Source organism: Carya illinoinensis, chromosome 10, assembly GCF_018687715.1.
Source record: "Carya illinoinensis cultivar Pawnee chromosome 10, C.illinoinensisPawnee_v1, whole genome shotgun sequence".
Taxonomy (NCBI): domain Eukaryota; kingdom Viridiplantae; phylum Streptophyta; class Magnoliopsida; order Fagales; family Juglandaceae; genus Carya; species Carya illinoinensis.
In genome coordinates, this window is record NC_056761.1 from 24,616,445 (window position 1) to 24,643,507 (window position 27,063).

Below are 27,063 nucleotides of genomic sequence, written 5' to 3' on the forward strand. Positions count from 1 at the left end.
TGCCGTCAAAAGTAGGGGTTGCTAGAGGGAGAACTGCTCCATGGTGCAAAGGGCCGCCTGAGGGGCTCTAGGTGCCGCAAATTGGCCACTAGCCATTAACTGGAAAAATTGGGTCACAGCTATGACAACATCACCTGGGTTATCATTCTGGCTAGATCCAAAAGATTCCTCTCAGTTTGGATGGTTCCTAATACCTGGGGCCATGTTCTGATACACATATTATAATAGCAACTCAAATAACAGTTCGAAAATAACAACAATAATAATAGCAACAACCATAATACTAACTACTAAGAGCTATATAAGACAGACATCCCATTATAAATATGACACTCTAAATACTATCAAGCGGGCTAGGAAGCATCCTAAGTGACCTTATCCTCGAATTATTCCTTTCAAAAAGCCTGCAGATTCTCTCGACCTGCTCTGATCCCAAATTATACTCTCAATATGTACAAATAGTGTGCTGCTTTCTTTCACAACGGTGCCAACATGAGCCGAAGTTGGCAAAGGGGTTGTGCAGCTGGGATGAGAGAGGAAGAGGTTGTGCGGTTGGGATGTGTGTGTGTGTGTGTGTGTGAGAGAGAGAGAGGGGGGGGGGGGGGGGGGGGGGGGGGGGGGGGGGGGGGGGGGGAACTTACAGGTCGGATTGTAAAATACAAAGCTCAGAATTAGTTGTAATCCAACTCACGGAATGCCATGCTCATCTCTAATTAACACGACCCTAGCAAAACAAGTACTTCGGAAAAGCTAACCAAATATAATTTAACAATCAAAACTAAGAATAAGATAGAAAAAACTCTTCAACTGCAAAGTCAAATTGTAGGAAGAAAAAAAAAAAACTCAAACAGAACTTAATTATGGAAGAGAATGGGAACGAAATATAAGAGGATAGGTGCAGCAAAATCCGCTGCTCCAACACTGCACAAAGGAAAAATAAGTCCAAATTAATTGATCAGCCTGTGCATCGGACTGACATGTACAAGAGCAATAATATGTGCACGGGAAAATACATGGTATTTGGGCACGGATTGACCCAAAAAACCAGTGATGTTTTTTAACTCAAAAATTCGCAGTCCATGCACTACACCCTGTGAATGGCCTGTGCAACACCACTGTTTATCTAAATCTAAGATCTTGTTTGGTTTCACAGATGGTCTCAACTGATCTCATCTCATCTCAACATACAAACACCATTCAAACACAACACTTTTACATTTCAAATTTTCAACTTTTTCATCTAATCATTACAATTTTCCCAAACCTCCCAGACAAAATACAAAAAATAATTCAACTTTTTCAAATCTCAAAACAAAAATAATATTAAAAAAATTATATTCTAACAATATTTTAATTCTATAATATTTTTATTTAACCTTTTCTCTCTCCTTTCCCAAAACCCCGTAAGACATCTTAACTCAAACCATTTCATTACTATTCACAAATTATCTTACTAATACTAATATTCACAAATTTCTCATCTCATATGTATAACTAAACAAGGCTTAAAATTAAATGCGGCACTATTTCAAAATTTTTCAAAATTATAATGTTTCATTTGGTAGGACAAAACATGCTTTGTGCTTGGGGCACATAAAGATCAAACATCATTCACAGCCAAACCAAACCCCCCCCCGCCCCCCCCCCCCCCCCCCCCCCCCCTTCTCCTTTCCTCTCTAAAAAAGATAAAATTAAATTAAAAATTAAAAAAGTAAAAAAAGAGAGCAGAAGAGTGCAATGAAAATTATAATGACTTACCACAGAAAGCAGTGGTCCCTGCTTAAACTTGTTGTGAAATGAAAATGCTATTGGCTTCGGATGGTCTCCAGGTCCTCTAATAAACCCACTGATCACAACAAATTATACATTACTAAGTTTCAAATATTGAACGTATAAGAGCAAATGACATTCACTGATATGAACAAAACAAGTTCACTATATAACAAAAACAAAAACAAGAAACATTAAAAAAATGCTACAGGCCACTAAAACATAATGGTAACTCACATCAGTGATGCAGAAACCAATGGAGTCCTTCTAGTATCATATACGGCTATCAAACCTCTGTATGGTTCATCCCCACCTTTGTAAGATACAGCCAATCGCTCTCCCGATCCATCCCAGGCTATCTTCTCAATGCCCTGACTGAATATAATATTATATATAAAAATATGAATGATATGATCGACAAGGTAACCTACAATGCAAAACTCATGGACTAAAAAGGAAAACTTTGAAAAGTTACCTTAAATCCATTCAACCATAAAACTTATTTAAATCATAAATACTAATAATTGAAAACCAAATGGACTCTAGACATATTCGAAGTGAAATAATTTTGAAATTCTGGGCCTTTTTAATATTCTTCTTGCACATTCCATATATCAATATAAGTTCAAGAATGAGTAGAAGTTCAGCTCACGTACCAGTAGTGATAAATGGGGTTCTAGAAACCTCTTTGAGAGCTATAGAAAGTAAAGGAATGACTAGTTTGCTGGGTATGAGGGCACCAGTAGAAAATTTCGTGCAAGGACAAGACAGAGTTAATAGATACCATGGTTTTGTGATCTAATTCAATTTTTTTTTTTTTTATGATTGATAAGAGAAATGTTATTCTAAGTAAATAGGCATAGCCCAAGTACACAGGATGTATACAAATGAGAAATACCTACTTACGAGCTAAAACAGAAAATAACTAAAAAGAAAACATTACAATCATTCCCATCCCTTAAAAGATTCTTCACCCAAAAGTTTAAAGTAATAATGAAGAACGCCCTAAGTTCCCCAATAGAACGTTCACAATTCTCAAAGCACCTCCCATTCATTTCTAACCATAAACACCAAAGTAAGCACAGAGGAATCATCTTCAATAAAGCAGTGTTATTACTTTTCCCAGCAAAGCCTAACCAGCAAGCAAAGAGATCCACCTCATGCTTAGGCATCACCAAGAAAATGCCACCCTTTTCAAAAATCTCATTCCACGACACGTCGCCATCTCACAATGAAGAAAAAGATGATCAGTAGATTCACCATCCTTCTTACACATAAAACACCATTTCAGTCATCTGAAAACCTCTCTTCCTCAAGTTGTCAATGGTAAGTATTTTCCCAGCTGATACCAGCCCGCAGAAGAAAGCAACCTTACTAGGCACCTTGGCTTTCCAAATACTTTTCCATGGATAATCTTTGACCCCATGACTGGTGCCTTGTAATAAGAACTCACTGAAAATCTGGAATTAACTGTATTCGCCCACAGCAAGCTGTCCTCCCTGTTTTGATCAAGCTTCATCTCATATAATCTTCCTAAAAATTCTGAAACTTCACATACTTCCCAATGCTGCACATCTCTATTAAATTACACATTCCAGCAAATCATATTGTTAGAAAAATGATAGGAATCAGCCACAGGAGCCCCTTTATCTCTAGCAATCCAGAAGAGATTAGGAAAATCAACCTTAAGAGGTGAATCCCCACACCAAATGTCATGCCATAAAAAGATCTTTGCCCCATCCCTATCTTGAATTTAGTATTCTTGACAAAATCCCCCCATCCCAACCAAATAGCCACAAGCCCACCCCAAGCATCCCCTTTACTTCATTCCTACACCAACTCCCCCACATACACCCCCATGTTTAACATCCACAATGTTTCTCCAAAATGCATTACTCTCCTAAGGATACCTCCAAAGCCATTTCCCAAGAAGAGCTTTATTGAAAAATCTTAAATTTTGCACACCCAACCCACCATAAGAAACCGGAAGACAAACCTTTTTCCAACTCACCAAATGAAACTTTCCATCCTCCCCATTACCATCCCACAAGAAATTCCTATAAATCCTCTCAATACTTTTAGCAACCCCAGCTGGTAGAAGGAAATAGAGAAAGGAAATAAGTGGGAAGGTTAATCAATGTGCTCTTAATCAGGGTAACTCTTCCACCTTTAGACAAATATAATTTTTTTCCAGCCAGCTAACCTCCTAATCTTCTCAATCACCCCACATCCCAAATAGAAACTGATTTGTGAGAAGCACCCAAAGGTAGTCCAAGGTATTTCAGAGGTAATGAAGCTACCTTACATCCCAAAATATTGGCCAGATCCAAAATATTTCTGACCGTCCCCACTGGAACAATTTCAGACTTAGAAAGATTAATTCTTAATCCAGAAACAGCTTTGAAACATAACAGTAAGGCTCTCAAAACACGAAGGTGATCCCGATTGTTATCAGAAAAAATCAAAGTATCATCTGCAAAAAGCAAATATGATACTGAAATGCTATCCTGAGTCTCGTCGCCCACCACAAAACCCGAGATATCTTCCTTCAACAGCCGCTTCAAGCATTCGACTAAGTGCATCCATCAATATTACAAAAAGAAAAGGAGATAAGGGGTCTCCTTGCCTCAAAACCCATGAACTGTTAAAAAAGCCAACCAGATTGCCATTCACTAAAATCGAAAATCTGGCCGTCGAAATACAATGTTTGATCCATGAACACCACTTCTTGCCAAAACCAAATTTCCCAAGAATGCATAGAAGAATTTCCTAATTGACATGATCAAAAGCCTTTTCCATGTCCTTTTCTCAAAAAAAAAAAAAAAAAAAATCCTTTTCCATGTCCAATTTAACTGAAACTCCAGATTTACCCATTCTTAATCTGCTGTCCAAGCATTCATTTGCAATTAGAACCGAGTCAAGAATTTGTCTTCCCCTCACAAATGCATCTTGAGACTTTGAAATAATCTTGTCACTAATACAATATGATTGGCTAACACCTTAGCAATGATTTTATACACTCCATTTACCAAGCTAATGGGGCGAAAGTCCTTCATCTCCACTGCACCCGCTATGAAAGTAGTATTAATACTCTTCTCAAATTTCAGGAACGGGTGGAATTCACCAAAAACTCTCATTATATCATCCTTCACAATGTCCCGACATGCTTGGAAAAAAGCCATAGAGAAACCATCCAGACCCAGAGCCTTGTCCTTAGTCATGCCTCTAACCACATCAAGGACTTCTTCCTCGAAAGTTCTCTCCAACCAATCTGCACTTAATTGATTAATGGGCTCAAACACCAGCCCGTCTAGTTTTGGTCTCCATGATTGGTCTTCCCTAAAAAGCTTCTCATAATAGCTCACAATGTGTTCTTCAATCTCCCCAACGTCAGACAGAACATTCTCACCATCTTGAATAGCTTCAATAGCATTGAATCTACGGTGAGAGTTAGCCATTTTATGGAAGAATTTCACACAATTATCACCTTCCTTCAACCAAAGGATCCGGGATTTTTGCCTCAACGAAATTTCCGCCATAAGAGAGAGCTTCTCAATTTCTACATTCACCTCACCTTCTCCTCAGAGGAAAGACCACCCACAGTTTCCTTATCTTCCAGATTTTGCAGCTGCTACATAAGCTGTTTTCTTTTATTTACTACATTACCAAAGACTCAACATTCCTGCACTTCAAGTCTTGTTTTAGAGCTTTGAGTTTGCCCGCCAGGACAAAACTTGGAGTACCAGAAAAATTATAAAGGCCCACCACCTCCTAACCTTTTCAACAAAGTCCTCATCCTTCAACCACATATTTTCAAATTTAAAGTAACTTTTCCTGCTTACAATGCCCCCACAATACACAAAAAGATAGGATAGTGGTCAGAAACAATTTTCTGCAACCTTTTCTGCCTCACATCCAGAAATAAGGCTTCCCAAGAAGTCGAAGTCAAAAATCTACTATCCAACTGGTACCATGCTCTCCCATTTGACCAAGTGAAATCTCCTCCCGCCAAGGGTAAATCAATCAACTGTAACTCGGAAATAAGATCAGAAAATTCAGACATAGCTTTAGTAATCTGAGAATCCCCTCCCCGCTCACAAGGAAACTGAGCAACATTGAAATCCCCACCAAAGCACCAAGGAGATCCCACCAACTACAAAGACCCGCGATTTCATCCCACAAAATACTCCTTCTAAAGTCCAAATTAGGCCCATATATTCCAGCAAATGCCCATTTGATTCCATCGTCCACATTTTTAAAATGACATGACACTAAATAATTACCCACATAGTGATCTACTAATGCCACAACCCTCCCATCCCACATAACAATGATACCTCCCAAGGCTCCATTAGAGACTAACTCGACCCAACCCACCCAACAACAGCTCCATAGACTATTAACCACATAATGATTAACTTTCTTCAATTTAGTTTCTTGAAAACAAATAATATCTGCCTTCCATTGACAAACCATATTTTTCACCCAGAGGCATTTCCTATAGTCATTAAGCCCCCGGACATTCCAAGAAACGATCTTACACTTCATTGGGACCATTGACAGCCCTCTCCTTGCCTTTATTACTAAAGGCAGTCCCTTCCCTAGTGTTATAGTTGATAGAACACTCCAACCTTTTCAACTCCCCTTCTTGTTTGGAAGCTGATATGGCCAGAGCAGGTTGACCAGCCTCAATGGCGATAAGTAGAGCTCTAAACTGTTTCTCAAATCCCTCACAAGAAATCCCCACACAATTTCTAATTTCTTCCACCTTCCTCAACACCCAGTCAGATGATTTATGAGGCCAATCTAAGGCAGAATTAATAGAACACAGAGGAACAGTATCAGGATCATCATCTTCGTCCTGAAACAATCAACTCTCCTGATTCATCAGAGAAAGAGCCTTCACCTCCACAAATCTCCAACTGTAAATCAGAGAGATTGAACTGAGTACAAGGAACCTCAGAAACAGACTTTTCAACCCCCATCAAATCCTCACAGCAGTCATCTTCTTCCACACCCACATTCTTGTCAGACGAAAAGGAACTCGAGCCCAAAGAGCCCCCTGAAGGATCTCCAGTTTCTGACACATCTTCCTGAGTTGCTAGCTCTTCCTCCAACGCTAAAATATGTTTGGGCCTAGCAGATCCACAAAACTGACCCTTAGAAGGATTGGAGTCAGATTGAGGAGTCGCCTGAGACGAATCTACCTTCATATTGCTACTGGGAGGGTGGCCTTCAACCATCGACCTCTTCTACATAGAAATGTGTTTGTGATCTAACTCATTCGCCAAAAGAAATTTCTAACAAATTTCTTCGTTTTTTTTATAAATATTTCTAACAAATTTCTTCTATTTCTAACAGTTAAATTAGAGAGAAATTTGAAGCTCATATTTCTTTCTGACCACATGGCAACGAGTTCTAACACACTTCCAAATAAGTACAAGTCGGGTTCTAATTTTTTAACAGCATGATGACTACTGCAGCAGGGAAAGTCAGACCCTCAGCATCTCACAAGACCTGAGGAACAGGATTGAAGACAGCAATGAAGAACCACCTGATGGGAAACTTTTCATACTGGTCTCAGGCACAACTAATCCAATGAAAGGAGAACGGAAAGAGAGGTAGATGTACTTGGGTATTTTTTTTATGAGCCTGAGTAAATCTATCTTGCCTAGAATTGTTGGGGGTAAAAAAGGAAAAGTAGTTTCAAAGATCTTATAAAAGCATTTTAAAGAATGAAAAAAAATTCACTTTCATCAAGCTTCAGATCTTACAAAGAGATTTTAACGATTTTTCTATGGAAGATGGTGAAATTCTTGTTGCTGGGTTAAATAAGAAATTCACTTGTGATCCAATGTGAATCAGGACACTGGTTTTGTATGATGAAATATAGGGCTTGTTTGGATATAGAATTTTGTCTCTGCTTTCAGTTTACAAGGAAAATGTTTTGGAGGTGCTTTTTATCAAGTTTTATGAAAATGGGCAGGTAGAATGAATTGGAACACAATCTGAAAAGTGTTTCTTTGAAACTTAAAACTGAAAACCTGCTTGGAAAAACAAACATAAATATTGTCTTCTAAGGGAAAAAATGAACTGTGTCTTCCTAGTTGCTCACATTGACAAGAAAGTTACATAATATCACACCCTAGAAGATAATAACGGTTCTTTTACATTAACAAACTGATACCTTTTCAACAATTTACTGTTACTAATAAATATGGTGACATACTTGTTCGGCAAGACAAGTTTGAAAAAGACATGCACAACTATTTTTAAGAGAAAAAACCACCTCTGCATGGCTACCCACCCACACATGGTGGGGATCTGCCACCTTCACATGCCTCAGCTTTGCTCAGGGTGGGGACCCATGCAGAGAGGGAGCCCCCCAATCTCAGCTCTGTGCAGGATGGAAGGCAGTGCAAAAGGGGCCTCTCTGCACAAAGGGCATGGAATCCCCCCGCACCAGCCACCCACACAACCATCTTGGCCCATATTCTTGGTTTTGATGTTCCTACTCTACCAATGAAATATTTGAGCTTGCCTTTGGGTGCTTCTTATAAGGCTATATCAATTTGGAATGTGATGCTTCCAAAAAATGAACATCGGTTGGCTGGTTGGAAGGCTGTATTTGTCTAAGGTTGGTTGATTGACTATAATAAAAGCACTCTTTTCAATTTGCCAACATATTATGTCTCTATTTCGCACTCCGGTAGAGGTGTCTAGTAGGCTTGAAATATTTATAAATGAAACTGGGTATAACTCAACAAATCCTATGAGAATGTAGAGTGATAACAAAGCTATTACTAATTTTTCCCATAACCTAGTCCAACCTAATAAAAACCAAGCACATTGAAGTCAGCACATTCTATAAAGGAAAAATTGCATAACAACTTAATTTGTACACATTATTTGAAGAAAGGAGAAAAACTTGAAAATATGTTGCTGGAGTGTCAAGTAGCATTTTTTACACTACCGTAAGAAGCTATACATGCATGATATTATTCTACTCTTAGTCATTAGTATGTTTATAATGCCCTAGACCCTTCGAGGGTAAAACTTTCCTTGTTGAAAAAATAAAGTCAAATAACTTTTTTGCACTTTATAATTATTTTCAGTCCACTAACATAGCCCCTATTACCCACGAAATTAAAGAAAAATTCAAGGAAACGACTACCAAACACTATATAAAGAAACAAAACATCAAGCAACATAAAAATACCATAGGAGGGTCTACGGCATTGTAATGTTCAAGGGTACTTTCTGATCATCTATTTTCTATACTAGTATTATGATCTCATCAGATGAGTGTGCACCATAATTATGGGTTTTCCCCATCTGATTGCACTCTTTCTTTTCCATCATTCTCATCTTTTCTCGTTCATTATTGAGCATCAATTGACTAAAATTTTCCTCAAAATTCAGGGGAGTGTTGGAAATTAATCTTAGAAACCTAGACATATTTAATCAATTCACGTACTAGTCCATGTATCAGACAAGTTCATGGATGAGTGGAACTTCAGTCATATACAAGTAGCAATAACTGTGGTGCAGAAATATCTTGAGAACCATAATAAGGAAGGGATGCTAATTCAGCATTGGAGTGGCCAGTACAAGCAGACATCTCTTGAAAGGCCAGAAGAGAGTTAAGAGACCAGCCTTCTGCTTTTAGTCTCCAAGTCTTTCCCTAAAGAAATTCCTCACCACTTTCTACTCTTTTACAAGACCAGCAACAGCAGCATATACTATGAGGAGTTATTAGAAAACAATTCTAAGTGGAGAAATGAGGTCATGACATGCATATGTGTCTAGGGCTGTAAATGAATAGAGCCGTTCATGAGCACCTAAAGCTCAGCTCATATACACCAGATTCATTTAATAAATAAGTTATTCATAAACACTAACATTGGTTCATTCAGTTATTAAACGAGCCAAACTCGTATAAGCTCGGCTCCACTCGGTTGAGGCTCGTGAACAAAGCTCATGTAAGTTTGACTCAGTTTGTTTAAGCTCATTTTAAAGTTCATAATATGTATGTGCAATAGTTACACATGTACGTGTCATATGTATTATTTGTAGCTGTATATATACACACACAATTATGTGTTATAGTTTACCATTTATAATAATTTTGTTAGTTTATCAAGGCATATATTTTTTTATGGAAGATATTTCTTATAATTAATTAATTATATATATATATATATATATATATATATATATGTTTAGAGACTTTGTGGGGAGGTTTGGGTGAGGAGAATAAAATTCCTCTAGTTAATTGGAAAAAAGTTTGATGTCCACTTGATGTCGGAGGATTGGGAGTTTGTAATTTGTATAGTTTTAATAAAGCTTTGTTGGGGAAGTGGCTGTGGAGATTTAATAAGGAAGAGGGTGCATTGTGGAGGGGGGTGATTGCTCGGAAGTATGGAAGTGATAGGGAAGGTTGGTGTACAAAGGTGAGTAGGGGGACTTATGGAGTAAGTTTATGGAGATTTATTAGAACAGGATGGGATAATTTTGTGAAACAAGTTTATTTTGTTGTTGGAGATAGTTCAAGAATTCCTTTCTGGTTTGATGTTTGGTGTGGTGAGACTGCTTTGTTTAGAGTTTTTCCGAATGTTTTCAGATTGTCAGTTAACCAGCAGGCTTTAATTTCAGAGCTGATGAGTTTTTCAAATGATGAGGTGCATTGGAATGTCAGCTTTGTCCAGGACTGGGAAATTGAGGAAGCTACTGATTTTTTTAAGTTGCTGTATTCAGTAGATATTAGAAGACAAGAAAGGGATCAAATAGTATGGAGGAACACTGCATCTAAAAAGTTCTGTCAGATCATATTATAAGACGTTTGATCAGCAAAATTTCTATTTCCCCTGGAAGAATAATTGGAAGACTCATGTCCCATCTAAGGTTGTTTTTTTTTTGTTTGGAGAGCAGCACTTGGGAACATTCAGACAATTGATAACTTGAGAAAACGTGGTTTGATGGTTATGGAGTGGTGTTTCATGTGTAAGGAAGCAGGGGAATCTGTAGATCATTTACTTATACACTGTGCTGAAGCTAAAGGGCTATGGGATGGGGTGTTAAGAAGATCTGGTTTGTCCTGGGTTATGCCAAATTCAGTGAAAGATTGTTGGCCTAAACTCCATTCTTGCAATCAAGTGGCAGCTGCGTGGAAGATGATCCCTTTGTGTATTATGTGGAGCATTTGGTTGGAAAGGAATGAGAGGTGTTTTAATAATAGGGAAAGAACTATAGAAGAACTTCGGAAATTTTTTATGTTTTCCCTGTTTAGTTGGTTTTCAGCTATTGTTTTGAATGGTGGGTTAGTTCATGAGTTTCTGTCTATGTTGATTTAGTAGTTGAATGTATTTAGGTGTTTCTTTTGTATACTCCCTGTGTACATGGTCTTCGCCTATTACATTCATTGAATAAAATTTTTACTTATCAAAAGAAAAATATATATATGTTTAGTTTTGAACTATCAGTATACATTTAGAGTAATTTATATAATATATCTAGTTATTTTATGTATGTATATATAGGTTATTTAACAATTTTAGATTTTATACACTATATAAAATAACGTGTTATATGTTATATTTGTCAATGGTCATGTGGGTTGTATGTTTGTATTATTTACGCATAACTCTAAGGTTGAATACTATAATTTAGCATGGCTTAAAAATCGAATTCTAACCAGTTGACTTTAACAAATTAACTATAACCTACATAGAGTGTGGGTATCATAACTTATATATTAACTATAACTTATATTTAATGTAACATATGATATTTATAATACCTTGTATGTACAGAAAATATTTGCCATGATAGATTTTATCATGACCGAAGGTCACATATCATTATTACTATGGTTTATTAATAAATTTAAAATGGGCTGTCCTTAATAAATTAACTATAAGTTGTATTGTATATTATGTATCAATGGTATCATAACCTAAGTTGATACTATTTCTTTTCAATCAAGTGAATCATATAATTGACTTTATACACAAATGATAACGTGTATTATGATCTACAACTATCAGTTGTAACTTTTTTTTAGGTATCAAGAAATTTTATTCAAAGGAAAATGAGGCATAGCCCAAGTACACAAGATGTATACATGAGAAGTACTTAACTAGGGTTTACAATCGAAAGTAGAAAATCATGGACATTAAGTCCATTAAAATCAATGACCCGCCCGCCCATACAGACAAGGTTTTAAAGAAACTTTAAGCTCTTCTAGTATCCTCTCACGATCCTCGAAGCTCCAATTTCTATCTCGCCAAATGCACCAACACATACATATAGGGGCCATCTTCATATTGCTACCACTTGTGGATTGCCTTGGAGTCCTCTCCAGCTTGCTAAAAAATCCACCAGCCTACGAGGCATGACCCATGATAGTCCTACTCCCACCAAAAAACCATCCCACGAGGTCTTGGTCACCTTACAATGTAGAAGTAGGTAATCCACAAATTCCCCATCCTTCTTACACATGCAACCCCAGTCCAACACCATTAAACGACGCTTCCTCAAATTGTCTGTAATAAGAATCTTGTCTAGGGAAGCTGTCCAAACAAAGAAAGCTGCTTTCGGAGGAGCTTTCGCCTTCCATATATTCCTCCATGGAAAAGTGGTCATGCCCTGGTTCGCTAGAACTTGGTAAAATGATCTAACTGTGAATCTACCTTTCTTGGAGGGGCTCCAACTAAACTTATCTAAGGTGCCCTCAGTCACCCTAATGGAATACAGTAAGGCAAAAAACTCGGAGATAACTCCCAACTCTCAATCTTGTGTTAACTCCCAACTCCCAATCTTGTGCCACCCTGATGAAATCTACATTCCATTGAGGGAGGGGAACCACAAGAGAAGACCAAGAGATGAACTACTAAAGCATCCTTCGCCCACACAAGCTCAAAATGTCAAGAACTGTTTCTTTGAGGCTTTGTTCACTACACCATTTGTCATGCTAAAACTTGACTTGAGAACGATCACCTACCTCAATACGTGCATCAGCTACTCGAGTTCGAGCTTGACATGTTAGTTTGTTTTTACTTAAGCTCAAGTCGAGCTCAAATACACTAGTATTAAGTGAGCCGAGTTCAAACAAGGATATTCGAGATTGTTCAAGCTCAAGTCGAGTTCAAACAACTAAATATGTTAATTGAGCTTGAGCACCCTCATTCAAATTCGACTCAACTCGGTTCAAATACAGCCCTATAAGCATCCATAAGTCTACAGAAAAATAAAAAATAAAAAAATCTTTCCATACTACATAATAGTATCTTTTTGGCACTAAATTGACAGATATTGGTACCACGATTTATAACCCTGGCTCCTAAATAACCATATAACCAAGGGCATCCGAATTACATCATGCCAAGACCATCTAAGTAAGGCAACCAACTTCACTGTTATATGGGCTCCACATCATCCCATCAAAAGAAATTCCAATTTGGCTCCAGAGCATATCAAATAAGACGTCTTCATGATGAGCAATTTTCAGAATTAGTTTCGGAAAAAAGCTTTAGGAAATGAAAACAAATATATACTCATATATAACAAAAAAAACTATTAAGGTTTCCCAAAACTGAAAATCATAATAATACCGAAAGGTGAATTCATCTCTACCTGCCTGTCAAGGATATTATCTCAGGTAAATCAACTGGTAACAGGTGTGCATCTGGGAAATAAAATTGGTAAGAAGAGTTCAGCATGAATATTTAAAGCGCTACATTCTATTATCTGTATACATGCACATGCACATGCACATGCACAAGCGCAAATATACAGCCATACATATGGGTGTATGGATGTAAATTTATAATGTATACACAGGACACATAAACATGTGTAATTATCATAATGAAAAAAGTCATAGGCCAAAACAGGCATATATTACAACTATTTTCTGCGTGTTGAAAACATTATTACAAGGGGAAGAGATTGCCTGGGAATACTTCCAGGAAATTTTAAATCTAAAGGCTCATAATGGTAAGCACATCACATTAACAATCAAGGTCAATTGAAATATTTAGAAATGTGAGAATTTTTAATAGGGCATTACTCGGAAAATGGTTGTGGAGATACCATAAAGAACCCGGGGCCCTATGGAAGGAGGTGATCAAGAGTAAATATGGTGGTTTATGGGGGGGCTGGAGCACCAACAAAGTGAGAGGGGCGTATGGGGTAGGGTTGTGGAAACATATAAGAGAAGAGGTTGGGAGGTCTTCAATCGTCACACAAGACTTCATCTTGGAGAGGGGGATAGGATCAAATTCTGGCATGATAATTGGTGCGGTAACTATGCTCTAAAGGATGCATTTCCTTCACTCTATAGGATTGCAAGTGCCAAAGATGCTTCAGTGGCGAAAGTCATGGTGTTAGCGGGGGAACAAATACAATGGAACATAATTTTCAGTCGGGCTGCCCATGATTGGGAAATGAACATTATTGAAGCCTTTTACAGCCTCTTGTACTCAATTAGACCAAGTAACTTGCAAAAAGATGTATTGTAGTGGATACCTACAAGCAAAGGTGTGTTCTCAATTCGCTCGTTCTACAAGTCCCTCACACAAGAACCACCTATTCAGTTTCCTTGGAGAAGGCTTTATAGACATAAGGTGCCACCCAACTTGAGGAAGATAATAGTAGATTGGTGTTGTACGTGTAAGAATGGAGGAGAATCCGTGGATCATCTTCTACTTTACTATGAGGTAGCTCATGGGTTATGGAATGAGGTATTCAATAGATTAGACTTGAGTTGGGTTATGCCAGAGACAGTGGTGGCGGTATTGGCCAGCTGGACAAATTTAAGAGGCAACCAACAGATAAAGGCTATTTGGAATATGGTTCCTATATGCATCATGTGGTGTATGTGGCAGGAGCGTAATGAATGGACGTTCGAGAACAAAGAGAGATTGACGGAGGAACTAAAAGCTTTCTTTTTTAGAACTCTTTGTACTTGGGCCACTGCCCTTGACTTTGCTGGTCTAGATTTACATGATTTCCTTGTATCTGTTGATCCTACGTAGCTAGGGCATTCATTGTACTGAACATGGCTTCGCCTATTCTTTGATTAATACAACTTATTTACTTATCAAAAAAAACAAATATAGTGCAGTGGTCATGTTAATGATCAAGGTAAATTGAGAAAGTTGATGACTCTAGCATAGTATCACTCACTGAAAATTGTTGGTTGCAGAAGGAATGCTTGATATGTAGTTTGCACATTGTAAAAGTTGATACATGCAAAATTATGTATTCATATATCAGTTCTTCTACATACAATCTATTTCGTGCATGACTTGCCCACCCCAAGTGACATAGCGGTAGTTAAAAAAGAAATGAAACCCATGTAGAAGAGAATAATCAGTCCTCTATTTCTGCCTCCACCTCTACCAATTCCAATATTCTGAGGCCGCGGCCAGTTCCACCCACCACTCTCCCTCTCTATAAAACTGTTCACACTGATAAAGAAAATTAGTTCATGCTTGTTTTGATACACATATACTCAGGCGCAAAGATTTGAATTTCTACTTTTTTTGTGTCGCGAGAGAGACAAAAATATGGAGTCTCCGTCAACTGGAGAAACAACGTGGATCACCACGAGGGCGTCTATGGTATATTCATTTAAGCGGTGCGGTCTGTCTGGAGTCTGGATTGACAAGGAGGAGCTTCGTAGAGGCTCCTAATGCCGCAGTACCCCCGGTTTTCCGTGCACGACTCCATCCGATTCAAGGACCCCCTACCACCGGCGAGAGCCATTTCCATAAATCGAGGCAAGGAGGGCTTGGAAGTTGGCAAAGTTGTTGACCCACCCCACTCGCTGAAGATTACACAAGAGTGTGCGCTTGATGAGGGCTTGGAAGTTGAGGGGGAGTTGCCTAAGAAGTCACTTTCCATGAGGGAGTGCTTTATAATTACTTTAACATCAGAATGACGCCAAAGTTGCTTATGGCTTCCACCATTTACATAATGAAAAACCTTACCTTGCACAAGGTCCAATTGCAAACAAGCTAATCTGCTCTACTTACAGTTGCACTCAAGGTTGGTTCTTCACACCTTGCTCGAGCAATCCAAGTTTAAGAGGCTTGAGGAATATTTTAAGGATGCATGTCAAAAAGGTCAATGGCTCAAAATGGGAGCAGATTCCAGTTCCCTCAGGTGTAAGGGAAATTGTTGCTTTAAACCTTCATAACTCTAGAAGCGGAAGAAATCCATGGGGTAATTTAAAGCCAAAGTATTTGGAAAAGAGAGGCTTGTAATTTTCATTTATGCGCTGCAGTTACAGTGTAATTGCTTGTTGTATCAATTCCCTTGTTAGTCCAAAAAGAGAGAGAGAGAGACAGAGAGAATAATCTGTCCGAGACCTTTTGTTTCTTCGCTTCACACCTCTCTCTCTCACACATCTTTTTTCCAAATCCCTAATCCTTTCTTTCTATCTGTATAAATACTCAACAGACGCGTCAGTTGCGAATGAAAGATTGAGAGAGAGAGAGATAGAGAGAGAGAGAGCTCTGTTCTTCATAAATTCTGTAGAACCTTCCAATGTGAACTGTCAATCTTTGTCTCCGGTATGCACCGTCCCTCTCTTCTTCCTCCTCATTTTCTTCTTTTCCTTGCATTTTTTTTCATGGATTTTGTTTTGTGGTTGAATTCTTGGATTGAGACAACTTTTGTGTTTTGGTTGTTGGATTTCTTCGCTGAGTAATTTAGGGGTTTTCATGCTCAACTGCTATCTATCTATGAAGTTCTTTGTGGCAGTTTTATTCGGGTTCTTTAGCTGCACAGCCATGTCTTCGCTTAGCAGAGAAATTCAAATTGGATAAGAGAACTAGTGTTTCTCATAATTTAGTTTCTCGACGAAGAGAAATTCAAAGAAACCCCTAGTTCTACGGGGTCTTCTACAGTTCAGAGTGGAGAAGAGAAATGAAAGCGTGGGCTTTGGATGTGGCTACAGTTCAGAGTGGAGAAGGTGGACGAAATGGGGTATTCTCACTTAGTTTCTTTTATTAGTCTTCTCTTAATCTGCGATGGAGGAGGAAGAAATGCATGAAACGCAGCTTTTCTTTTATTACCGTGGCACACCTGGTCATTTTCGTGCGCAAGGGGTGCACGAAAATGACTGGCTTCAGAATTTTCCTTCATAAAGATGCAGAAATATTTATAGTTTAGGCAGTTTAAGCTGGAAAGTTTTTCGGTGAATTGCACCAGAAAGGACTTCTCTGTTATTTTGCCAAACATATCCACGAAGAGGCTAGATAAAATAAAATTACAGACTAAATTACAGAAAGCACCTAAATCACCACCCCATCCATTTCATCCGAACAAGGGGATGTTTGGTGTTTTCATGAATAGGGTAAAAATGTTTGTGAATAGTTGTGAAAACCTTTTAAGACGAGGTTTTAATAGAGTTTTATAAAAGTGGTGGGACCCATTGAGAACATGTTTGTATGTGAAAGTTTCTAGAGTTTTTTTTTTTAAAGATCTTTTTGGAGGGTGTAATAAATAATTCAGAATTTTTGTCTTTTATTTATAAAAAAAAAAAAAAAAAGGTAACAGCCACCCCATGGTGGTTGCCAGCAAGGGGTGGCCCTAGATCGGGTGGCCAAGGGTGGCCCAAATCTGGCCACTCATAAAACTGACTCCCATCAAGCTGCCCTTGGTGGTCAGATCTAATCCACCCTGTGGTGACAGCCACTAAGGGTTGGCTGCTGCTATTTAAATTTTAATTTAAAAGAATATTGCTCTAGAAGATGGGTTTTGAGTTTTATAAAAATACCTTCTGAATTGTTTGGAAGATGGGTTTTTTTATCAAAACGAATGTATAGGTGAAGAAAAAAAAAATCCCTTCTGAATTCAGAGAGGATTTAATTGGTAAACATCCCATATGACCCTCAGCAACTCATTCCCTAAATCAAAATTTGTTACAACTTGCCGCTGAGTAAGATCAGGGCCTTAAAGTTAGTGGTTCCAATTACACATGCCAGACACGTGCATCTGTTTTGAGTTTAAATGACAATATTACCTTCATTTACACCAACAATGTCATGATTGCCCTCAATTAAAAATAAAAGGCTTAAACATTAAAATAGTCCTTGTGGTTTGCCCGTTAGACAAATTAATCTATGAAAATGGGGCATTAGTTTGGAGATTTTTTTTTTCTTTTTCGTAATTCAACCTTACCTTTTTTCATCACTCCACTGAATTTTGACATCTTCAGGCTCACCAATTTTGGAGGTATATTTGATAATGGGAAAGTTTCTCTAGATATACTCGGTTCAAGGTGGGCGATGGATAATGACTCAAAATCTATCATGGCCTATGGTGTGGTGACAAGGCCCTCAAGGAAGCTTTTCTGGGAGTTTATGGCTGGTATATCTATCATGGCCTAGATATACATGAACTCCTTGACTCTCTAGTCAATTATGCCTGGTGTTGCTCTTGTATATCGTGTAACTGGGCTATGCCTAGTTCTCATCAATAAAATTCTTATTTACCAATAAATAAATCATATTAAATCATATGAAGTGGTTAAAAATATAAGAAACACTTGAGAAAACCTTATCTAGTAAATTGAGTTCAATTATTAAACCTAGGCATTATCAACATTTATGCTATCTTCAAAAGATTTTTTTTTCATGTAGATAAACAAAATATGTATTTTTTTATAAGTAACATAGCGCGTGTGATGTGATAATAATAGTGCATTTTTTTACGCGTGTGATGTGATAATAATAGTACATTTTTTTTAAAAGTGATAATAGTAGTCTACGCAATCTACTTATAAACCGTCATTCTAGCTTTCATTCAGCTTTATTTCTTTGGTTGTCTTGTCAACATCTTCAATTTCTTAAATCTATTAGCTTTGTCTTTCATTCCAATTCCTATTGCTTCTGTTTTTGTTTTTATTACAGCACTCCAGAACTATATTCCATTTAGATTTGACATGGATAAATATGAACAATACAACAATTCTTTCATGGCAACACACAATGGCAGATATATTTCCTATGCGTATACCAGTTTACTTTTTGAAATAAACTTAATCCTACTCCTTCCCCCACTTTGTTGGTCGTCTAAGGAACAACTCTTTAAGGGAAATTTTAATGGTTACCTTTACAATCTAATAAGAAAGCATTACCTTTCAATAATATCACTAACTTATCTACTTTCTTTCTATTCAAATTCAAAGTAAAAGTAAGAGAATTCATAGAAAGGTGTGCATTACTTTATTGAAGTATACAGCTGTTTTGGAACAATCCAAAAAGAGATATAAGACCATTAATATATGGAGGAAATGATATAGGGTTAAGTGCATAATCAGTCCTTGGGTTTTACACTAATCTTTTTGCTCTTCAGATTTTCAATTTTTATCATTTTGAATCTCGGATTTGTAACTTTTTTCAATTAAAACCCTCTTTCAAATTTCCATTAAAAAATCTAAAGGAAATCAGACATTGCATGCTACATGCCCATCAATTAAAACCCTCTTTCAAATTTCCATTATAAAATCTAAAGGAAATCAGACGTTGCATGCCGCACGTGGACACACAGCATGCCACATGTCAACAAATAATAAAAATTTAAAGTACATAAAAAAAGAAATAAAACAGGAAGAACTGCAAAACTGAAAAGAGAGAGAGAGAGAGAGAGAGAGAGAGAGAGAGAAGCTGTAAAATTTAAAAAAGGCAGTCTCGCAAAGACCCATGTTGGGTCTGCCAGGCAGCTCAGCCTGCAATAACCAGGGCTGCACCTTGGTTGGTCCATGCCACTTGGGTCTCGCCGACACCCCTTTTTTTTTCAATCACAGTTTTTTTATTAAGTTTTGAAATTGCTTTGCTTTTTAAGTTTTAAATTGAAGTTTTTCATAAAAATTTAAGTTTTTTACTACTTTTTTACATGTGGCATGCTACGTATGAGATTTTCATTCGAAAAGTTTCCATTACATTTTCTAATGGAAATCTGACAAGGTATTAATTGAAAAATGTTATAAATTTAAAACCCAGGAACTTTTTATATGCTAACCCCAATGATATAGAATGCAAAATCATGAGGCTTGCAACAACTACACTAACATTTATCTCATACCTTTGCCTCTGCAAAGTTTGGACATAACATAGTGAATGGCTCTACATAAGAATTATAGACCATAATGCTTGCTTACCTAATGATGGAGGCTTTGATGCAAAATGTATAGATCCCAATGTCAATGATTCTGAGAAAGCAATTAGTATCATACGTCCATCAGGGTCCCATGTTGCTCCCTGATTTTAAAAGAATAAAGACACTATTGAAATTTCCACCATTGTATGGGAGAATAGAAAATCAAATTAAGTAAAAGGTGGAAAACAAATTGACAAACAGCACATCAATAACTCCAACTTCTAACTTATCTGTATTAGAATACGTAAAAGTACATGTAAGCAGAATTTTAGAAGTACAGAATAACAGGGCAAATTTGGTGTAACATCCAGACCCCAAAAGTGTGATTTTTTTCTTTTTATTTTTTTTTTTAAAGTTATTTTGATTTATTTCATTTTTAGCTATTTTTATTTTTATTTTTAGTTCTTCCGGAATTTAACAATGGATCAGATTATAAAGTTTGTATTTCATTAGAAAGTTTCCTTACCAACATAGTTATCTTTAATTTCCAGCTTGAATATATTCCTAGATTAGAACCAATACTCAAATTCAAACTCTTATCCAATCTCCAAATCACTCATGTACTTCCTCTTTTCCCTCTCTATAAAACCCACGAGACCCTCAGCGAAAATGAGAAAACATGATACCCACCAGCACAACATAACAGCCTCTACAAACCAAGAAAAACCACTCTCTCAGCCAACCAAGACACTTAACTCGCCGGAAACAGCCACAGAAATCGCTTGCCAGCCCAACTCCAACGAACCCACTCCTTCCGAGGACCCAGTTGCGTCTTCGAACCAGCCACCAGATCCACTATCGTAGTTGGTCCATTTTTTTTACTTGGTGAGTATCTCACGGCTTTCTTCTCCAAGTCCAGTTCCTGATTCATTTGTTTTGGTCCTTTTTTTTATGTTTCAGATTTCCCAAAAAGCCCCTCCAATGTTTCATTTTATGCCTTTGACCCTTAGCCTCTATTCTCCTTGACCAGATTCTTTAAATTATAATGGGCCCTTGGGCTTTAAGCCCATTCAACCAAGTACTTTCTTTCAAGGGTGTTGGGCCTAGTTTTTTTAATGAACCTATTAGGCTTGGTTTTATCTGGACTTGTTTAATTTGGGAGGGCTTGTTTTACTATATTTCAGAGAATATATTTATTATTTTAAGTAGGCTGATTTTACAAATTAGCATATTGTTTTAATGTGAGTTGATGGTGTTTTACAAAAACTATTTTTAATGTTTAAGTGAACAATTTTCTTCAAGTGGGCCTTGGGCCTTCCTATTTTTAAAGGGTTGTAAAGTATATTTTTTAGTCTATTATTTTAATTAATTGTCTATTCTTTTTAACTATGTTTTTTAAGAAAATTATTAAGTTATATTTTTAAATAAAAGTTAAGGAATATGTTATGAGTTTTGAATAATATTATTATGTAGTAATTCTTAGTGTAATTAAATTATCTCTATATGATTTTAAGTATTTAGAATGCTACGACACGTTTTTATAGAAAAGTTAGTGAAGATTAGTGTCTCGTATAGGCCACGAGTTACAACGTAAGATTTTGGAAGCAGCGCTAAGAGGTAAATAGTATGATCATATGAATGCATGTGTAATGTAAATATTATTGTTATGTATGAAATATGATGTGCTTATGATGGTTATCTACGCTACGCTAAGAGCCAAGTCAAGGTTAAATCTCTTTTACAATCTTCTATGAATTATGAAGATTTACAGGAAAGTAAGCTTATATATATTATGCTATTATGGATTGTTGATTGATGGGTTGAATGTTAATAAAATCACATGGAAGTCATGAAATGTTCATGTACAAATTTTAAGTCAAGTATGCCATATAATAAAATAACTAGATCTTGTATGCCATGTTTATGTAAGTACTTAGATCATGTATGCCATGTTCATTTAGTACTTAGATCATGTATGCCATGAAATGTCATAAAGTGTTTAAATCATGTTAGATCACGTCATGCTATGCTACGCCATGCACAAGAAATGCCATGTATAAAAATATATCATGTTATGCCATACATGTACAAGAATATGCCATGTACAAGAATGTGCCATGCTAGAAAAGTCCAAGAAAGTTCTCATGCATTAAGAAAGATAAATATTTTAAGGTAACATGGACCCAAGCGTGTTTACCATAAGTTATGCTAAAACGGTACCATAGACTCAAGCGTGGTTACCACAAGTTAAGTGAAACACGGACTCAAGCGTGTCTCACTCCATGTCATGCAAGTTAAGTAAAATACGGACCAAACGTGTTTCACTCCATATTATGCAAGTTAAGTGAAATACGGACCCAAGCGTGTTTCACTGTTATGCAAGTTAAGTGAAACACGAACCCAAGCGTGTTTCACTCCATGTTATGCAAGTTAAGTGAAACATGGACCCAAACGTGTTTCACTCCATGCCATGCAAGATAAGTGAAACACGGACTCAAGCGTGTTTTATTCCATGTTATGCAAGTTAAGTGAAACACGAACTTAAGCGTGTTTCACTACATGATAAGTTATATGGCGCCACGGACTCAAGCTTGGTTTACCATATGATAAATGAAACACAAGATAAACAAGTTATTCTTGCATTCACGTTACATGTTTGCCATGATTATGTATTTTTCCGCTCATGTTAATGATGAATAGATATAACATGTGAATATGTGTCGATATATGCATGTATTAAATTAAGTTATGATTATAAATCTATGATGATATATGTACGTTATGAAGAGTCTTTCAAAAATTAAGTCTATGCTAAGCTAAGTAATATTTTACGGTATGACATGCTATCTACTGAGTAGTCGATTCATTTTGTTATTGTTTGTCTTTCTATTTTCTTCTATGTTTTATTGCCACAGATGGTGATTATGATGACGCAGAGCTGGATGGCCAAAAGTAGTTCTAGTATAAAGACTTAGAGAGGAATAAGTGTCAATTACACAATGATTAGTTTTCTTTTACGTCATTTCAATAACTAGTTTTATTTAAAACTAGTTTATGTTTTGCTTTATTTTCAGTTTCAAGTTCCAAAGACTATTTATGTTCTTTTCAATTAATATTTTCAATAAATGAGGTATTTCAGAATATGGAGTCTCTTTACCAGGCATTATGTTATGTATGTTAGTAACGTCTCTATCCTACGGAAACAGGGTGTTACATTTGGCAAGTGGGATGAGACAAAATTCTCATTTCATCATTACAATTTTTTCAAATTCTCAAACAAAATATAATAAACAATTCAACTTTATCAAATCCCAAAATAATAATAATATTAAAAAATAATATTTTAAACTTTCATCTAAAACTAAAAATTCTCATCTCACTATCCAAACCTATCTTATTCCATAAAAATTGTGATTCCATAAAAAGGCATCTATTTAGATTAAATAATAGCTATATGATTATAATTATAATAAAACACTGATAAGAATGTAGTACTATCAATCACAAATCATAAAATCCCTAGTTTTTGAAGCCTAAAGTCATTATGTGAAATGCACTTCTTCTGTGCAAAACCTAGGGTACCAAATAAGGATATACTAGTCAATTATACTCCTTTTGCCCACCATATATAATAGAATATTGAGAGAAAAAGACAAAATCTTCTCATTTCCATGCAAGCCCTAATATTAACATGGTAACAAAGAATTTTGTTTTATTTTGCCCAGCTCCGTAACAGTGCTAACATCACAAGTTCAGAGCATAGGTTGGAGGTGTAAGGCATGTCATCGCCACATTGAATGTCCTTGCTATCACTTCCTGTTTTTATGGTGTACAAGATATCCATATTGCAGCTATTGTGATATTTGTTTTCACTTGAGGAGCTTCTCAGGCACCACACATCTCAACCTCAATATAAAATCATCATATGTTCTGTGTTCATGCGTTTCATGTTGTGTGTTTGGGTGTTGAGATACTCTTTAACACTTCTCAACATACTTCACTACTATTCATTATTTCACCTACTCTTTACTACTATTCATTACTTTTTACTACTATTCAATATTCAATTATTACTTTTAACCTACTTTTTCACTACTATTCACAACATACCTCAACACTTCTCGACACCCAAACCCAACCGATCTACTATTTATTAGCAAAAAAGGTAAAACTCTGTGGTCAAGGAAGCATTGGTGGGAGACGATTCACATCTCTATAATGGTTATCCTAAATAGAATGGCACAAGATTGGGAGGTAAATTGCTTTACCTCTTTTTATGCTCAGCTGTATGCTCCTCAATAGTAGCTTTCTCTCTCCAGACAACAACTGCATTGGGTAAGATCCTTACCCCGGCTAATGTGAGGGAGCAACATGTTATGGTGTTGAATGGTGTTGTATGTGCAAGCTGAATGGAGAATTGGCATATCATCTCTTACTTCACTTCAAGTCAGCCCATTCTTTGTGAAAAATGATGCTTAACCTATTTGGGCTAATAAAGGTGATGCCTAAAATGGAAAATAATCCCAATTTTTTTGATGAGGTGCATATGGAACACCAACTGCCACTTCATTTCAGATAAGATCTTAACTAGAGATATATCTACCCCGTTCATGAAATCTAAACAACTTGTAGATATGTTTACAATGGCTTTGGACACATTATTTGTTTCATACTCCAGCAGCTGTAGAGATGTGAGTGAGCTCTACCGTTCGAGCGTAACCCAGTCGCTTCAATCCGACTAGGGATACTCACCTGTCCAGGGAACAAATCAATAAGAAATGCTATTTGCTTGGTAAGAATATAAATTTTTTTTTTTTTTTTGATCGGTAAGAATAAGAAAAAAACTTCTATGAAATGAAAGAGTTTTCAAACTGGGCTTATATGATGCATATTGAAGATTTTTAAGGAAAAAGTATTCTTGTAATAAATCTTTGCGAGCACTACACAATAAAGTATGCTTCCAATTTTCGTACATTCCAAGTTGTGTTAACATCAGTTTTGCCACCAGCCACATTATCAACTTCTTAGGGAAGCAAGTAACATTGAAGTCTCCACCAACACACCAAGGAACAATCCCACCAACTTAGCAAGCCGGCTACCTCCCACAAAAATTGTCTACTAATATCAACATTTGGTGCACATATTCCGGCAAGAGCCCACTCAAAACCATCTTCTACATTTCTAAAGACTCCTCTACCCTCCTATCCCACATCTGCAATACACCACCAGATACCCCAATAGAGGCAAGAAACACCCATCCCACATGAGAACAACCCCCACAAACTATTAATAATACTTCTATCAACCCATCTCAATTTTGTTTCCTGCAAGCATACGATATCTACCTTCCAGAGCCTCAACAAATTTTTGATACAAAGGCATTTATTGAGATCATTAAGCCCCCAAACATTCTAGGATAAGATCCAGGGCCTCATGAAAACAAATTTGTCGCCCTACCCTTTGATCTACCTTGCTCTACACTTCCTTCCTTCACTTCATAACTTATAGAGCATGTAAATCTCTTTTAACTCCCTAGCGCGTTTCGAAGCTGAATTAGCTGACAAAGAGCAACCCGACTCAATGGCTATGAGCAAAGCCCCAAATTGTTCTTCAAAGCCTTCACAAGAGATGCCCACACAATCTTGAATCTCTCTCACTTTATTGAGCACCCATTCTGATTGCAAAACCATCATGTCAAGATGCGGCAGCAAGGAGCATAAAGGAACTGGATCAAAAACCTTCCTCCATTGTTGCCCCCAAGATTTTGTACAGCCCCCATTCCTAAACACCATTTGCATATCCTCGGACATCTATACTTTCCCTAAGCCCCCCCCCCCCCCCAACTCTTCCTCATATTGCAAATAGGGAGATGAAACCATAGCTTACGTCGAAGCACCTTTATCCTCCAAAGAAGGAAAGTTCACCAACAAATCCACCTCCTCAAAGTTTTCACCCCCCAACACATCGCCCTGATTTGGACCACCTTCCAGAAACAGAGAAGGCATCGACAAAGAAGCACCTTTGCTAGCAACATTGGAAAGTAAGACCCATGGTGTCCCAACACCTTTATCCCTCTCAGAAGAAAACTTTGTCATCAATGCACCATGCAGAGGCCCTGAGACTATTGGCAACATTTTCTATGAAGATTCTGATGCCTAAATTGGACCAAATGGCACCCCCGAGAGGTTTTTCGACCATAAAACCGCAAGACCCATTTTCCCGACATGAATGACCTTCCAATGAGAAGACAACGGTGTCAATACACTATGCAAATACTCAAAGAACTCTGTCAACTTGTTTTGTGTGCTCTTCGGCAACTAAGGTGGAAGAGAAGGCACCCCTTGTCAATTTTTTAAGGTGAGCCACGAGACCCGACACTAACCCGATGATAGCCTTAACCCACCACTACAAAATGGGTTGGGCTGGCCCAAATTTTTCCTTCCCTTTTAGATTAAACCCAGTCTCACTTTTGTATAGCACAGCTAAACAAGAAGGCCCAGTGGCCTCAACATGGCCCAGCAATGTTACCCAAAGCTCAATCCCTTTTGACCAAACACGGGCACCCTTTTGCACCAGCCTCAAAGGCCTGGCCAACCTCAACTCTGAAGCCCAAACCCACATCAATTTTCAGTAGAAGACTATTTATCTTCTCCTTGATCACCAAAAATTCACTTCTCACAAACGCCAACGTCCCCTCATCTTTTTTTGATAAGTACATCCCCTCATCTTGATCTTCCCCATTGACACGCCACCCTCGGTAACCCCAATGCCCCCCTTCCTTGCGTATGGAAGATGATTACAACCAGCATGTGCGGCGGCGCACCCCTAGTCACCCATCCTAACAACCCTCGCCCCTAAAAACTGATGGTGATTGCTCCAAGACAGCCTTATACAACTCCCCTCTCTCAACCCTGCCATCCTTCCAAGGTGGCCTCTGCAAAAGAACCTCATGTTGATGCCAACAATTTCGTTTCCATAGCAATGTTTTCATCCCTCAAAATAGAGGACTTCATTATATACACCTCGCACAGAGTAGCAAAAAAGCTCCGTCAGCCATTCCTGTTTACTCCCTCCGCTATAATGATAACGCTCCTGTCTTCCACCTCCCACAAATTCCGCTATCACCATAAATCAACCATACAAGTTCATGCACCTCTAAGCCACGAAGGTGCGTGGTTGCAG

At 37.4% G+C, this 27,063-nt stretch overlaps 1 protein-coding gene across 1 annotated transcript in view; it reads right to left on the reverse strand.

Annotated features, from left to right (window-relative positions):
• Positions 1-649: 649 nt before the first annotated feature.
• Positions 650-27,063, reverse strand: part of LOC122279437 (aladin) — a 31,065-nt gene continuing 4,651 nt past the window's right edge. Inside the window, exons 10-14 of the mRNA XM_043090115.1 lie at positions 19,943-20,042; positions 13,405-13,456; positions 2,008-2,145; positions 1,759-1,846; positions 650-921 (exon numbers count right to left, since the gene is read on the reverse strand). Coding sequence (XP_042946049.1) covers positions 859-921; positions 1,759-1,846; positions 2,008-2,145; positions 13,405-13,456; positions 19,943-20,042 — 441 coding nt within the window. The 3' untranslated portion in view covers positions 650-858. The remainder of the gene's footprint in view (positions 922-1,758; positions 1,847-2,007; positions 2,146-13,404; positions 13,457-19,942; positions 20,043-27,063) is intronic.